The sequence below is a fragment of the Oncorhynchus kisutch genome, unplaced genomic scaffold (genome assembly GCF_002021735.2).
Source record: "Oncorhynchus kisutch isolate 150728-3 unplaced genomic scaffold, Okis_V2 scaffold3961, whole genome shotgun sequence".
Classification (NCBI taxonomy): Eukaryota; Metazoa; Chordata; class Actinopteri; order Salmoniformes; family Salmonidae; genus Oncorhynchus; species Oncorhynchus kisutch.
The window spans coordinates 88,245-104,169 of NW_022265906.1; the positions used below are offsets into that span (position 1 = coordinate 88,245).

At 39.3% G+C, this 15,925-nt stretch overlaps 1 protein-coding gene across 1 annotated transcript; it reads left to right on the top strand.

Annotated features, from left to right (window-relative positions):
• The first annotated feature begins 5,930 nt into the window (after positions 1 to 5,930).
• Positions 5,931 to 15,465, top strand: LOC116372509 (zinc finger protein 239-like). Its single transcript, XM_031821317.1, has 2 exons — positions 5,931 to 6,779; positions 14,403 to 15,465. The coding sequence occupies exons 1-2, from the start codon at positions 6,407 to 6,409 to the stop codon at positions 15,149 to 15,151; spliced, it is 1,122 nt and encodes a 373-aa protein (XP_031677177.1). The 5' UTR covers positions 5,931 to 6,406; the 3' UTR covers positions 15,152 to 15,465.
• Positions 15,466 to 15,925: the final 460 nt, after the last annotated feature.

Genomic DNA, 15,925 nt, shown 5'->3' on the forward strand with positions numbered 1-15,925 from the left:
GTGTTTTCGTTTATGCCACACAAAACCAAATTGTATGTATGAAAGCTTTCGAAAAAAAAGAATAGGTCTACTTTTTCTTTTTTTATTGAGACCATGATCATATATAAAAAATCTGATATTAACATTTTTGGTTTGATTAGGAACTTTGATTGATTGGATAGTATCAATCCTTAGATGTTCATTTTATGATTTTGGGATATTTCAAAATGTAAATAATGAAGTAGATTTATTGGAAGTTGCATTTCTTTGTTTTAACCTTAATCTCTTGAATGTAGTTGTTCCATGTCATTCATTTGTGTACGATTCATCAAGCTAAAAGTTGTATGAAAATGTGATGACGTAGTTCTGATGACATTAAGTTGTTGACATGAAAAACATTCACTAACCTCGTGAACATTCCCATTAGTATTATTCCACCATGTCAGAGAAAACTCAGGTGTTGATTGTAAAAAGGATTTGATTAATGCAAAATATTGTGTTTGAAAAAAATTACATGTGGAACACCAATAAATCATTATATACATCTACATGATGTATTGTTACACCATGCAGGAGCAGTATAGACCTAGTCTGTTCATTATATACATGATGTATTGTTACACCATGCAGGAGCAGTATAGACCTAGTCTGTTCATTATATACATGATGTATTGTTACACCATGTAGGAGCAGTATAGACCTAGTCTGTTCATTATATACATGATGTATTGTGACACCATGTAGGAGCAGTATAGACCTAGTCTGTTCATTATATACATCTACATGATGTATTGTTACACCATGTAGGAGCAGTATAGACCTAGTCTGTTCATTATATACATCTACATGATGTATTGTGACACCATGTAGGAGCAGTATAGACCTAGTCTGTTCATTATATACATGATGTATTGTGACACCATGTAGGAGCAGTATAGACCTAGTCTGTTCATTATATACATCTACATGATGTATTGTTACACCATGTAGGAGCAGTATAGCCCTAGTCTGTTCATTATATACATCTACATGATGTATTGTTACACCATGTAGGAGCAGTATAGACCTAGTCTGTTCATTATATACATCTACATGATGTATTGTGACACCATGTAGGAGCAGTATAGCCCTAGTCTGTTCATTATATACATCTACATGATGTATTGTGACACCATGTAGGAGCAGTATAGCCCTAGTCTGTTCATTATATACATCTACATGATGTATTGTGACACCATGTAGGAGCAGTATAGACCTAGTCTGTTCATTATATACATCTACATGATGTATTGTGACACCATGTAGGAGCAGTATAGACCTAGTCTGTTCATTATATACATGATGTATTGTGACAACATGCAGGAGCAGTATAGACCTAGTCTGTCCATTATATACATCTACATGATGTATTGTTACACCATGTAGGAGCAGTATAGACCTAGTCTGTTCATTATATACATCTACATGATGTATTGTTACACCATGTAGGAGCAGTATAGACCTAGTCTGTTCATTATATACATGATGTATTGTTACACCATGTAGGAGCAGTATAGACCTAGTCTGTTCATTATATACATCTACATGATGTATTGTTACACCATGTAGGAGCAGTATAGACCTAGTCTGTTCATTATATACATGATGTATTGTTACACCATGTAGGAGCAGTATAGACCTAGTCTGTTCATTATATACATCTACATGCAATCTGTTTTCCGCTCAGGTTATGAATATGTTACTGCAACTTTAAAGGTTCTAAATGATGTGACCATTGCCCTCGATTCTAAGCAATGTTGTGCTGCTATTTCTATTGGCCAAAGCTTTTGATACGGTAGACCATTCCATTTCTTGTGGGCCGGCTAAGGAGTATTGGTGTCTCTGAGGGGTCTTTGGCCTGGTTTGCTAACTACTGCTCTCAAAGAGTGCAGTGTATAAAGTCAGAAGATCTGCTGTCTGTCACTGCCTGTCACCAAGGGAGTACCCCAAGGCTCAATCCTAGGCCCCACACTCTTCTCAATTTACATCAACAACAAATCTCAGGCAGTAGAATGCTCTCTCACCCATTTTTATGCAGATGATAGTCTTATACTCAGCTGGCCCCTCCCTGGATTTTGTGTTAAAGACTCTACAACAAAGCTGTCTTAATGTCCAACAAGCTTTCACTGCCCTTAACCTTGTTCTGAACACCTCCAAAACAAAGGTAATGTGGTTTGGTAGGAAGAATTCCCCTCCCCACCGGTGTGATTACAAACTCTGAGGGTTTAGAGCTTGAGGTAGTCACCTCATACAAGTACTTGGGAGTATGGCTAGACAGTACACTTTCCTTCTCTCAGCACATATCAAAGCTGCAGGCTAAGGTTAAATCTAGACTTGGTTTTGTCTCTTGTAATCGCTCCTCTTTCACCCCAGCTGCCAAACTAACCCTGATTCAGATGACCAGCCTACCCATGCTAGATTACAGAGACATAATTTATAGATCGACAGGTAAGGGCACTCTCAAGCGGCTAGATGTTTTTTACCATTCGGCCATCAGATTTGCCACCATGCTCCTTATAGGACACATCACTGCACTCTATACTCCTCTGTAAATTGGTCATCTCTGTATTCCAGTCGCAAGACCCACTGGTTGATGCTTATTTATAAAAACCCTCTTAGGCCTCACTCACCCCTATCTGACATACCTACTGAAGCCCTCATCCTCCACATACAACACCCATTCTGCCAGTCACATTCTGTTAAAGGGCCCCAAAGTACACACATCCCTGGGTCGCTCCTCTTTTCAGTTCGCTGCAGCGAGCGATGGGAACAAGCTGCAAACTGGACAGTTTTATCTCCATCTCTTCATTCAAGGACTCAATCATGGACACTTCCTGACAGTTGTGGCTGTTTTGCGTGATGTATTGTTGTCTCTACCTTCTTGCCTATGTGCTGTTGTCTGTGCCCAATAATGTTTGTACCATTGTTTTGTGCTGCTACCATGTTGCTGTCATGTGGTGTTGCTACCATGCTGTGTTGTCATGTGCTGCTGCCTTGCTATGTTGTTCTTAGGTCTCTATGTAGTTTTGTTGTGTCTCTCTTGTCGTGATGTGTGTTTTGTCCTATATTTTTATTTACTGTATTTTTAATCCCAGCCCCCATCCCTGCAGGAGGCCTTTTGGTAGGCCGTCATTGTAAATAATAACGGGACAGTTGTAAATCATGCAGCACCTTGTGTCACAATCGCAGATTTTAGAGAAACAACAAATGTCGGTACATATAAGTGTCTTATTTCGTCTGAAAGCTTAAATTCCTGTTAATATACCTGCACTGTCCAATTTACAGTAGCTATTACTGCAAAAAAAATGCCATGCTATTGTTGAGGAGAGCTCCTAACAACAAAACACTTTTTTTCACCTGCGATAGGTTTGATAGATTCACCTCTGAAGGTGAAATGTGTACTTACATTCTGAAATCTTGCTCTGATTTAACATCCAAAGGGTCGCAGGGATAACATGAAGTGTTGTTTTGTTAGATAAAATCATTTTTCATATCCTAAAAAGGTCCATATATCATGCACGATCGATTTTGTATTTCCACTCGTTCAATTTGCAAAGAACGGAATCTGAAAATCTAACCCTAAACGTTGTTTCAACCAGTCAAGTCACGTTTGTATGTATTCCTCAGAGATCCTAGAATGTAACCAGACTCCAGTATATCATTAGGGGTGTAGGATATCCTATAGGACACCATATCAGAGATCCTAGAACGTAACCAGACTCCAGTATATCATTAGGGGTGTAGGATATCCTATAGGATACAAAATTTGGTCAGAGAGCGACGCCTTCATGTCATGCCGATGACGCCGCCGGTCTTCATTTGATCAAATCAAATCAAATTTATCTATATGACCGTTCTTACATCAGCTGATATATCAAAGTGCTGTACAGAAACGCAGCCTAAAACCCCAAACAACAAACAATGCAGGTGTAGAAGCACGGTGGCTAGGAAAAACTCCCTAGAAACGCAAAAACCTAGGAAGAAACCTAGAGAGGAACCAGGCTATGAGGGGTGGCCAGTCCTCTTCTGGCTGTGCCGGGTGGAGATTATAACAGAACATGGCCAAGATGTTCAAATGTTCATAGATGACCAGCAGGGTCAAATAATAATAATCACAGTGGTTGTCTAGGATGCAACAAGTCAGCACCTCAGGAGTAAATGTCCGTTTGCTTTTCATAGCCGATCATTGAGAGTATCTCTACCACTCCTGCTGTCTCTAGAGAGTTGAAAACAGCAGGTCTGGGACAGGTAGCACGTCCCGTGAACAGGTCAGTGTTCCATAGCCGATCATTGAGAGTATCTCTACCGCTCCTGCTGTCTCTAGAGAGTTGAAAACAGCAGGTCTGGGACAGGTAGCACGTCCCGTGAACAGGTCAGGGTTCCATAGCCAATCATTGAGAGTATCTCTACCGCTCCTGCTGTCTCTAGAGAGTTGAAAACAGCAGGTCTGGGACAGGTAGCACGTCCCGTGAACAGGTCAGGGTTCCCTAGCCGCAGACAGAACAGTTGAAACTGGAGCAGCAGTTTTAGTGCTTTATCCGGGTAGCCGGAAAGTAGTGCATTGCAGTAGTCTAACCTGGATGAATGGATACATTTTTCATCAAAATTTTTGGACAGAAAGTGTCTGATTTTTGCAATGTTACGTAGATGGAAAAAAGCTGTCCTTGAAACAGTCTTGATATGTTTGTCAAAAGAGAGATCAGGGTCCAGAGTAACGCCGAGGTCCTTCACAGTTTTATTTGAGACGACTGTACAACCATCAAGATTAATTGTCAGATTCAACAGAAGATCTCTTTGTTTCTTGGGACCTAGAACAAGCATCTCTGTTTTGATCGACTGTATCTTTGAGCCAGCTAGATAGCCAATGATTAACCTTGTGCGACAGGATGCCTTTTCCTTTTGGACAAAAATTATAAGAATATTGGCTATCTAGCTAGCTTTGTTTGACCCCGATTGGTGCTTATTTGACAAAGATACACACCCTGATCTCTCTTTTGACAAACATATCAAGACTGTTTCAAGGACAGCTTTTTTACATCTACGTAACGACTGCACGATTGCAAAAATCAGAAACTTTGAAAACTGGTTGTTTTGCAAATGTTGAACTTATAAAATGGCTACTAACACTAGAAAAGCTCAATCAAAGTCCAAGTATACAGATCTGACGATGTTCTCAGCTCTAGGAAGTCTTGGTGGTTCCAAACTTCTTCCATTTAAGAATGATGGAGGCCACTTTGTTCTTAAGGTCCTTCAATGCTGCAGACATTTTTTTTTGTTACCCTTCCCCACATCTGTGCTTCGACACAATCCCCTCCACCTCATGGCTTGTTTTTTGTTTTTGTTTTGCTGAACTGTCAACTGTGAGACCTCGTATATAGACACGGGTGTATCTTTCCAAATCATGTCCAATCAATTCAATTTACCACAGGTGGAATCCAAGTTGTAGAAACATCTCAAGGATGATCAATGGAAACAGGATGCAACCTGAGCTCAGTTGTGAGTCTCATAGCAAAGATTCTGAATACTTATGTAAATAAGGTATTTATGTTGTTTTAAAATATGCCTAAAAAACTGTTTTTTAGGTCCTCATTATGGGGTATGACACAGTACTATGGCAACACTAAGCATTAACCATTACTATGACGTCACCAAGCATGACGGATTACTATGGCAACACCAAGCATGACAGATTACTATGGCAACACCAAACATGACAGATTACTAGTGCTCAGGAAGAATCATTATGCTTATATGTGGAAACAGGAGTGAAAAATGTAGAGGAGAGGTGATTAAGGGAGTGGGAACAGGTGTGGAGGGAAGGGGTGTGGCCTTTGGTAATTGGAGGCAATTAGAGTCATGTATGTAGGGGTGCCATAACCCTTCACAGCAGTAAGTGTTGAAGATAATGGACCTATGTAATTATTGCTGCACTCTCATGGAAGCCAATTGAGATTATATTGTCAACATTGGCTTAGCTAGGTTTTTTTTAACAATGACTATTCTCGTTTATAATGTACATACTCATATTCAGGTCTAAGTCTAGAAATATTGTCTGTACATTTTTATGACATTGTTTTCGTTTGTTTCTAAACTCCCGTTACCCACTAGTCAGCAGCAGGCGATGTGAGTCTTTCAGGTGGCGCTTCTTGGGTGACGTATAATCTAGTGGACGGGACACATCAACAACAACAACAAAGCTACCGATTCAATCCCTTCGGCAGCTTGCTAGCCAACATAAAACCGAAACATTGAAGTTCTTTTTAAACACAATCCTGTTAACGTATATACCAGTTAACTTAAAAGTAATTTGCTTGTTCAATTTGTTGAAATTGTTACTCAGCCTAGCACTAAGCTAGTCGCTAATGCAAACTAGCTAACATCCCCGACCATGAGCTCAGTAAACTACTCCTCCCCTGCTAAAGAAGATGATGTCTGCTGGGCGGAGAGAGAAGCTCTGGGACTGAACATTGTCGTGAAAGAGGAGGATATTACAGTAAAAGGAGAGGAAGAAGCTTCCAGAACGATAAAGGAGGAAGATCATGTTACATTTGGAGTGGAAGAGGGGATAGAGGCTGTCACAGTGGAAGAGGAGTGGGTAGAAGATTTCAGAATTAAAAAGGAAGAGGAGGAGGTTGTTATAGTGAAAGAAGAGGAAGAACCTTCTAGCGTGGAAGAGGAGGCTATCTCAATAAAAGAGGAGGAGGAAGACGTTTTGGGAGTGAAAGAGGAGGAGGAGACTGAAAAAAATCTGATTAACACCAGTAAGTATAGCTTATTTTGTCCTGCAGGTGCGCACAAAAAAATAAATAACTTGTGGGGGACTTTTATTTTGACACGAGGTAAGCAGAGAGGAAGTGCGTCTCCAAAATACCCATGTTTGTAAAGTTGTTTAATAATATACTATCATATACAAAAGTATGTGGACACCCCTTCAAATTAGTGGATTCAGCTATTTCAGCCACACCTGTTGCTGACAGGTGTATAAAATCGAGCACACTGCCATGCAATCTCCATAGACAAACGTTGGCAGTAGAATGGCCTTACTGAATAGCTCAGTGACATTCAACATGGCACCGTCATAGGATGGCACCTTTCCAACAAGTCAGTTCGAAAAATGTCTGCCCTGCCAGAGACGCCCCGGTCTACTATAAGTGCTGTTATGTATTTTTATTTAATTGTGGATCCCCATTATCTGCTGCCAAGGCAGAAGCTACTCTTCCTGGGATATATTATGGATCCCCATTAGTTCCTGCCAAGGCAGAAGCTACCCTTCCTGGGGTTTATTATGGATCCCCATTAGTTATACTATAAGGTATAGGGAGACACATAGTCCTTTTAATAGGTCCTTAATATTTCAGCTATAAGGTATAGGGAGACACGTAGTTCTGTGATAGGTCCTTAATATTTCAGCTATAAGGGAGACACATAGTCCTTAATTAGGTCCTTAATATTTCAGGTATAAGGTATAGGGAGACACGTAGTCCTTTAATAGGTCCTTAATATTTCAGCTTTAAGATATAGGGAGACACGTAGTCCTGTGATAGGTCCTTAATATTTCAGCTATAAGGTATAGGGAGACACGTAGTCCTTCATTAGGTCCTTAATATTTCAGCTTTAAGGTATAGGGAGACACGTAGTCCTTCATTAGGTCCTTAATATTTCAGCTTTAAGGTATAGGGAGACACGTAGTCCTGTGATAGGTCCTTAATATTTCAGCTATAAGGTATAGGGAGACACATAGTCCTTAATTAGGTCCTTAATATTTCAGCTATAAGGGAGACACATAGTCCTTAATTAGGTCCTTAATATTTCAGCTACAAGCTATAGGGAGACACGTAGTCCTTAAATAGGTCCTTAATATTTCAGCTATAAAGTATAGGGAGACACGTAGTCCTTAATTAGGTCCTTAATATTTCAGCTACAAGGGAGACACATAGTCCTGTGATAGGTCCTTAATATTTCAGCTATAAGGTATAGGGAGACACGTAGTCCTTCATTAGGTCCTTAATATTTCTGCTATAAGGTATAGGGAGACACGTAGTCCTTAATTAGGTCCTTAATATTTCAGCTATAAGGTATAGGGAGACACGTAGTCCTTAATTAGGTCCTTAATATTTTAGCTTTAAGGTATAGGGAGACACGTAGTCCTTTAATAGGTCCTTAATATTTCAGCTATAAGGTATAGGGAGACACGTAGTCCTTAATTAGGTCCTTAATATTTCAGCTATAAGAGAGACACGTAGTCCTTTAATTAGGTCCTTAATATTTCAGCTATAAGGTATAGGGAGACACATAGTCCTTTAATAGGTCCTTAATATTTCAGCTATAAGGTATAGGGAGACACATAGTCCTTCATTAGGTCCTTAATATTTCAGCTATAAGGTATAGGGAGACACGTAGTCCTTCATTAGGTCCTTAATATTTCAGCTATAAGAGAGACACGTAGTCCTTTAATTAGGTCCTTAATATTTCAGCTATAAGGTATAGGGAGACACATAGTCCTTTAATAGGTCCTTAATATTTCAGCTATAAGGTATAGGGAGACACGTAGTCCTTCATTAGGTCCTTAATATTTCAGCTATAAGGTATAGGGAGACACGTAGTCCTTCATTAGGTCCTTAATATTTCAGCTATAAGGTATAGGGAGACACGTAGTCCTTCATTAGGTCCTTAATATTTCAGCTTTAAGGTATAGGGAGACACGTAGTCCTGTGATAGGTCCTTAATATTTCAGCTATAAGGTATAGGGAGACACGTAGTCCTTAATTAGGTCCTTAATATTTCAGCAACAAGGGAGACACAGTCCTTTAATAGGTCCTTAATATTTCAGCTACAAGGTATAGGGAGACACGTAGTCCTTCATTAGGTCCTTAATATTTCAGCTACAGGGTATAGGGAGACACGTAGTCCTTAATTAGGTCCTTAATATTTCAGCTTTAAGGTATAGGGAGACACATAGTCCTTTAATAGGTCCTTAATATTTCAGCTATAAGGGAGACACGTAGTCCTTCATTAGGTCCTTAATATTTCCGCTATAAGGGAGACACGTAGTCCTTAATTAGGTCCTTAATATTTCAGCTATAAAGTATAGGGAGACACGTAGTCCTTAATTAGGTCCTTAATATTTCAGCTACAAGGGAGACACATAGTCCTGTGATAGGTCCTTAATATTTCAGCTATAAGGTATAGGGAGACACGTAGTCCTTCATTAGGTCCTTAATATTTCAGCTATAAGGTATAGGGAGACACGTAGTCCTTAATTAGGTCCTTAATATTTCAGCTATAAGAGAGACACGTAGTCCTTTAATTAGGTCCTTAATATTTCAGCTATAAGGTATAGGGAGACACATAGTCCTTCATTAGGTCCTTAATATTTCAGCTATAAGGTATAGGGAGACACGTAGTCCTTCATTAGATCCTTAATATTTCAGCTATAAGGTATAGGGAGACACGTAGTCCTTCATTAGGTCCTTAATATTTCAGCTATAAGGTATAGGGAGACACGTAGTCCTTCATTAGGTCCTTAATATTTCAGTTATAAGGTATAGGAAGACACGTAGTCCTTCATTAGGTCCTTATTAATATTTCAGCTATAAGGTATAGGGAGACACGTAGTCCTTCATTAGGTCCTTAATATTTCAGCTATAAGGTATAGGGAGACACATAGTCCTTAATATTTCAGCTATAAGGTATAGGGAGACACGTAGTCCTTAATATTTCAGCTATAAGGTATAGGGAGACACGTAGTCCTTAATATTTCAGCTATAAGGTATAGGGGGGCACATAGTCCTTAATATTTCAGCTATAAGTTATAGGGGGCACATAGTCCTTAATATTTCAGCTATAAGGTATAGGGAGGCACATAGTCCTTAATATTTCAGCTATAAGGTATAGGGAGACACGTAGTCCTTAATATTTCAGCTATAAGGTATAGGGAGACACGTAGTCCTTAATATTTCAGCTATAAGGTATAGGGAGACACGTAGTCCTTAATATTTCAGCTATAAGGTATAGGGAGACACGTAGTCCTTAATATTTCAGCTATAAGGTATAGGGAGACACGTAGTCCTTAATATTTCAGCTATAAGGTATAGGGGGGCACGTAGTCCTTAATATTTCAGCTATAAGGTATAGGGAGACACATAGTCCTTTAATAGGTCCTTAATATTTCAGCTATAAGGTATAGGGAGACACGTAGTCCTTAATATTTCAGCTAAAAGGTATAGGGAGACACATAGTCCTTAATATTTCAGCTATAAGGTTTAGGGAGGCACATAGTCCTTAATATTTCAGCTATAAGGTATAGGGGGGCACATAGTCCTTAATATTTCAGCTATAAGGTATAGGGAGGCACATAGTCCTTAATATTTCAGCTATAAGGTATAGGGAGGCACATAGTCCTTAATATTTCAGCTATAAGGTATAGGGAGACACGTAGTCCTTCATTAGGTCCTTAATATTTCAGCTTTAAGGTATAGGGAGACACGTAGTCCTGTGATAGGTCCTTAATATTTCAGCTATAAGGTATAGGAAGACACGTAGTCCTTCATTAGGTCCTTATTAATATTTCAGCTATAAGGTATAGGGAGACACGTAGTCCTTCATTAGGTCCTTATTAATATTTCAGCTATAAGGTATAGGGAGACACGTAGTCCTTCATTAGGTCCTTATTAATATTTCAGCTATAAGGTATAGGGGGGTACATAGTCCTTAATATTTCAGCTATAAGGTATAGGGAGACACGTAGTCCTTCATTAGGTCCTTAATATTTCAGCTATAAGGTATAGGGAGACACATAGTCCTTAATATTTCAGCTATAAGGTATAGGAAGACACGTAGTCCTTAATATTTCAGCTATAAGGTATAGGGAGACACGTAGTCCTTAATATTTCAGCTATAAGGTATAGGGGGGCACATAGTCCTTTATATTTCAGCTATAAGTTATAGGGGGCACATAGTCCTTAATATTTCAGCTATAAGGTATAGGGAGGCACATAGTCCTTAATATTTCAGCTATAAGGTATAGGGAGACACGTAGTCCTTAATATTTCAGCTATAAGGTATAGGGAGACATGTAGTCCTTAATATTTCAGCTATAAGGTATAGGGGGGCACATAGTCCTTAATATTTCAGCTATAAGGTATAGGGAGACACATAGTCCTTTAATAGGTCCTTAATATTTCAGCTATAAGGTATAGGGAGACACGTAGTCCTTAATATTTCAGCTAAAAGGTATAGGGAGGCACATAGTCCTTAATATTTCAGCTATAAGGTATAGGGGGGCACATAGTCCTTAATATTTCAGCTATAAGGTATAGGGAGGCACATAGTCCTTAATATTTCAGCTATAAGGTATAGGGGGGCACATAGTCCTTAATATTTCAGCTATAAGGTATAGGGAGGCACATAGTCCTTAATATTTCAGCTATAAGGTATAGGGAGACACGTAGTCCTTAATATTTCAGCTATAAGGTATAGGGAGACACGTAGTCCTTAATATTTCAGCTATAAGGTATAGGGCGACACGTAGTCCTTAATATTTCAGCTATAAGGTATAGGGAGACACATAGTCCTTTAATAGGTCCTTAATATTTCAGCTATAAGGTATAGGGAGACACGTAGTCCTTAATATTTCAGCTATAAGGTATAGGGAGACACGTAGTCCTTAATATTTCAGCTATAAGGTATAGGGAGACACGTAGTCCTTAATATTTCAGCTATAAGGTATAGGGGGGCACATAGTCCTTAATATTTCAGCTATAAGGTATAGGGAGGCACATAGTCCTTAATATTTCAGCTATAAGGTATAGGGAGACACGTAGTCCTTAATATTTCAGCTATAAGGTATAGGGAGACACGTAGTCCTTAATATTTCAGCTATAAGGTATAGGGAGACACGTAGTCCTTAATATTTCAGCTATAAGGTATAGGGAGACACATAGTCCTTTAATAGGTCCTTAATATTTCAGCTATAAGGTATAGGGAGACACGTAGTCCTTAATATTTCAGCTATAAGGTATAGGGAGGCACATAGTCCTTAATATTTCAGCTATAAGGTATAGGGAGACACATAGTCCTGTGATAGGTCCTTAATACTTCAGCTATAAGGTATAGGGAGGCACGTAGTCCTTAATATTTCAGCTATAAGGTATAGGGGGACACATAGTCCTTAATATTTCAGCTATAAGGTATAGGGGGGCACATAGTCCTTAATATTTCAGCTATTAGGTATAGGGAGGCACATAGTCCTTAATATTTCAGCTATAAGGTATAGGGAGACACGTAGTCCTTCATTAGGTCCTTAATATTTCAGCTATAAGGTATAGGGAGACACATAGTCCTTAATATTTCAGCTATAAGGTATAGGGAGGCACATAGTCCTTAATATTTCAGCTATAAGGTATAGGGAGGCACATAGTCCTTAATATTTCAGCTATAAGGTATAGGGAGGCACATAGTCCTTAATATTTCAGCTATAAGGTATAGGGAGGCACATAGTCCTTAATATCTCAGCTATAAGGTATAGGGAAACACATAGTCCTTAATATTTCAGCTATAAGGTATAGGGAGGCACATAGTCCTTAATATTTCAGCTATAAGGTATAGGGAGGCACATAGTCCTTAATATTTCAGCTATAAGGTATAGGGAAACACATAGTCCTTAATATTTCAGCTATAAGGTATAGGGGGGCACATAGTCCTTAATAATTCAGCTATAAGGTATAGGGAGGCACATAGTCCTTAATATTTCAGCTATAAGGTATAGGGAGACACGTAGTCCTTAATATCTCAGCTATAAGGTATAGGGAGGCACGTAGTCCTTAATATTTCAGCTATAAGGTATAGGGAGGCACGTAGTCCTTAATATTTCAGCTATAAGGTATAGGGGGACACGTAGTCCTTAATATCTCAGCTATAAGGTATAGGGAGGCACGTAGTCCTTAATATTTCAGCTATAAGGTATAGGGAGGCACGTAGTCCTTAATATTTCAGCTATAAGGTATAGGGAGGCACATAGTCCTTAATATTTCAGCTATAAGGTATAGGGAGACACGTAGTCCTTAATATTTCAGCTATAAGGTATAGGGAGACACATAGTCCTTTAATAGGTCCTTAATATTTCAGCTATAAGGTATAGGGAGACACGTAGTCCTTAATATTTCAGCTATAAGGTATAGGGAGGCACATAGTCCTTAATATTTCAGCTATAAGGTATAGGGAGACACATAGTCCTGTGATAGGTCCTTAATACTTCAGCTATAAGGTATAGGGAGGCACGTAGTCCTTAATATTTCAGCTATAAGGTATAGGGGGACACATAGTCCTTAATATTTCAGCTATAAGGTATAGGGGGGCACATAGTCCTTAATATTTCAGCTATTAGGTATAGGGAGGCACATAGTCCTTAATATTTCAGCTATAAGGTATAGGGAGACACGTAGTCCTTCATTAGGTCCTTAATATTTCAGCTATAAGGTATAGGGAGACACATAGTCCTTAATATTTCAGCTATAAGGTATAGGGAGGCACATAGTCCTTAATATTTCAGCTATAAGGTATAGGGAGGCACATAGTCCTTAATATTTCAGCTATAAGGTATAGGGAGGCACATAGTCCTTAATATTTCAGCTATAAGGTATAGGGAGGCACATAGTCCTTAATATCTCAGCTATAAGGTATAGGGAAACACATAGTCCTTAATATTTCAGCTATAAGGTATAGGGAGGCACATAGTCCTTAATATTTCAGCTATAAGGTATAGGGAGGCACATAGTCCTTAATATTTCAGCTATAAGGTATAGGGAAACACATAGTCCTTAATATTTCAGCTATAAGGTATAGGGGGGCACATAGTCCTTAATAATTCAGCTATAAGGTATAGGGAGGCACATAGTCCTTAATATTTCAGCTATAAGGTATAGGGAGACACGTAGTCCTTAATATCTCAGCTATAAGGTATAGGGAGGCACGTAGTCCTTAATATTTCAGCTATAAGGTATAGGGAGGCACGTAGTCCTTAATATTTCAGCTATAAGGTATAGGGGGGCACATAGTCCTTAATATTTCAGCTATAAGGTATAGGGGGGCAAGTCACTCTAATGGTTCTGGTTCTGATTCTCCACATTTTATGTCCTTTATTATTACAACTAATGTCTGATTTCGTGACATTTGGTTGAAATCTTGACTTTCAGTTTCTTTTCAAATGATGAATCAAGACAACCAATTATAATTTTGATTTGGATTAAACAACCTAAGATGCTGACCTCAGGTTATTGAGGGATCTTTTCTGGATTAAACCTCAGAGGAAGACAGTTTTATCATGTGCATGTGTTATTCAGGTCCCTGTTTAGTATTTACCTAAATACACTGTTTGTCTTTGGCAGGAGAGAGACCACACTCTCACTCTGACAGCAGGAAGAGTACTTCAGGGGAACAAGACCTAGAGATGCCCAAACCAGTGAGACCACACCAGTGTTCCCACTGTGTAAAGAGTTTTAAGTGGTTATGTTACCTAAAAGAACATGAAAGAATACACACAGGAGAAAAGCCTTTCCAATGTTCCCAGTGTGATAAAAGTTTTACCCAATTAGGGAGCCTGAAAATACACGAGAGATCACACACAAGAGAGAAACCTTACCACTGTTCCCACTGTGAAAATACTTTTTTCTCATCAGGGGACCTGCTAAAGCATAAAAGAACACACACTGCAGAGAGGCCCTACCGATGTTCCCAGTGTGGAAAGAGTTTTATCCAGTTAGGGAACCTGAAAAGGCATTTGAGAACACACACAGGGGAGAAGCCCTACCACTGCTCATACTGTGAAAAGATATTTACCCAGCTAGTGAACCTAAAAAGGCATGAGAGGACACACAAAGGTGAAAAACCTTTCCAATGTTCCCAGTGTGAAAAGAGTTTTACAGAGTTTGGGAGCATGAAAAGACACGAGAGAATACATACAGGGGAGAAGCCTTACCACTGCTCCCAGTGTGAAATGAGATTTTCCTCATCATGGTGCCTAAAATCACACAAGAGGACACACTCAGGAGAGAAGCTTTTCCAATGCTCTCAGTGTGTAAAGAGTTATACCCGGTTAGGGGACCTGAAAAGACATGAGAGGACACACACAGGATGAGCCTCATCACCGCTCCCAGTGTTGCAAGGGTTTTATCCGGTTAGGGAGCCTGAATAATACACTCTGAAGAGAAGCTTTACCACTGCTCCCACTGTCGATTTAAACTTACATGGTTAAAGCAACTGAAAGAGCATGTAAGTCCACACCTGAGAGAAACGTTATCAATGATCCCAGTGTGGAAAGAGATATGAAGTCAAATTATAAAAATCAGACTCAAAAATAAATGTGTTTTTTATTTCAACACATGACCTGAATATGGAGTATGTCAGAAAGAATGTAGATGCTCTGTGATTAAATTGCCCATTTCAAACTCACACTCTGTGTGTATCTGTGTGTGTCATTCCTGGAGCCCTACAGAGGGGTATACTACGACACGAGATAGAGGAGATGGTGGAATAGAGGAGATGGAGATAGATGGAGGAGATATTGGAGATAGATGGAGGAAATATAGGAGATGGAGATAGATATAGGAGATTGGAGATAGATAGAGGAGATATAGGAGATGGAGATAGATCAAGGGGATATAGGAGGTGGAGATAGAAAGGGGAGATAGATAGATAGATGGGGTAGAGGAGAGGGAGATGGAGATAGAGGAGATGGAGGGGTAGAGGAGATGGAGATAGATGGAGGGGTAGAGGAGATGGAGATGGAGGGGTAGAGGAGATGGAGATAGAGGGGTAGAGGAGGGTGGGTAGAGAAGGTATAAGAGATAGAGAATATGTAGTTCGGAAGGTGTCCTTAATGTTATGTACACTCCCAACTGGTAAAGAAAAT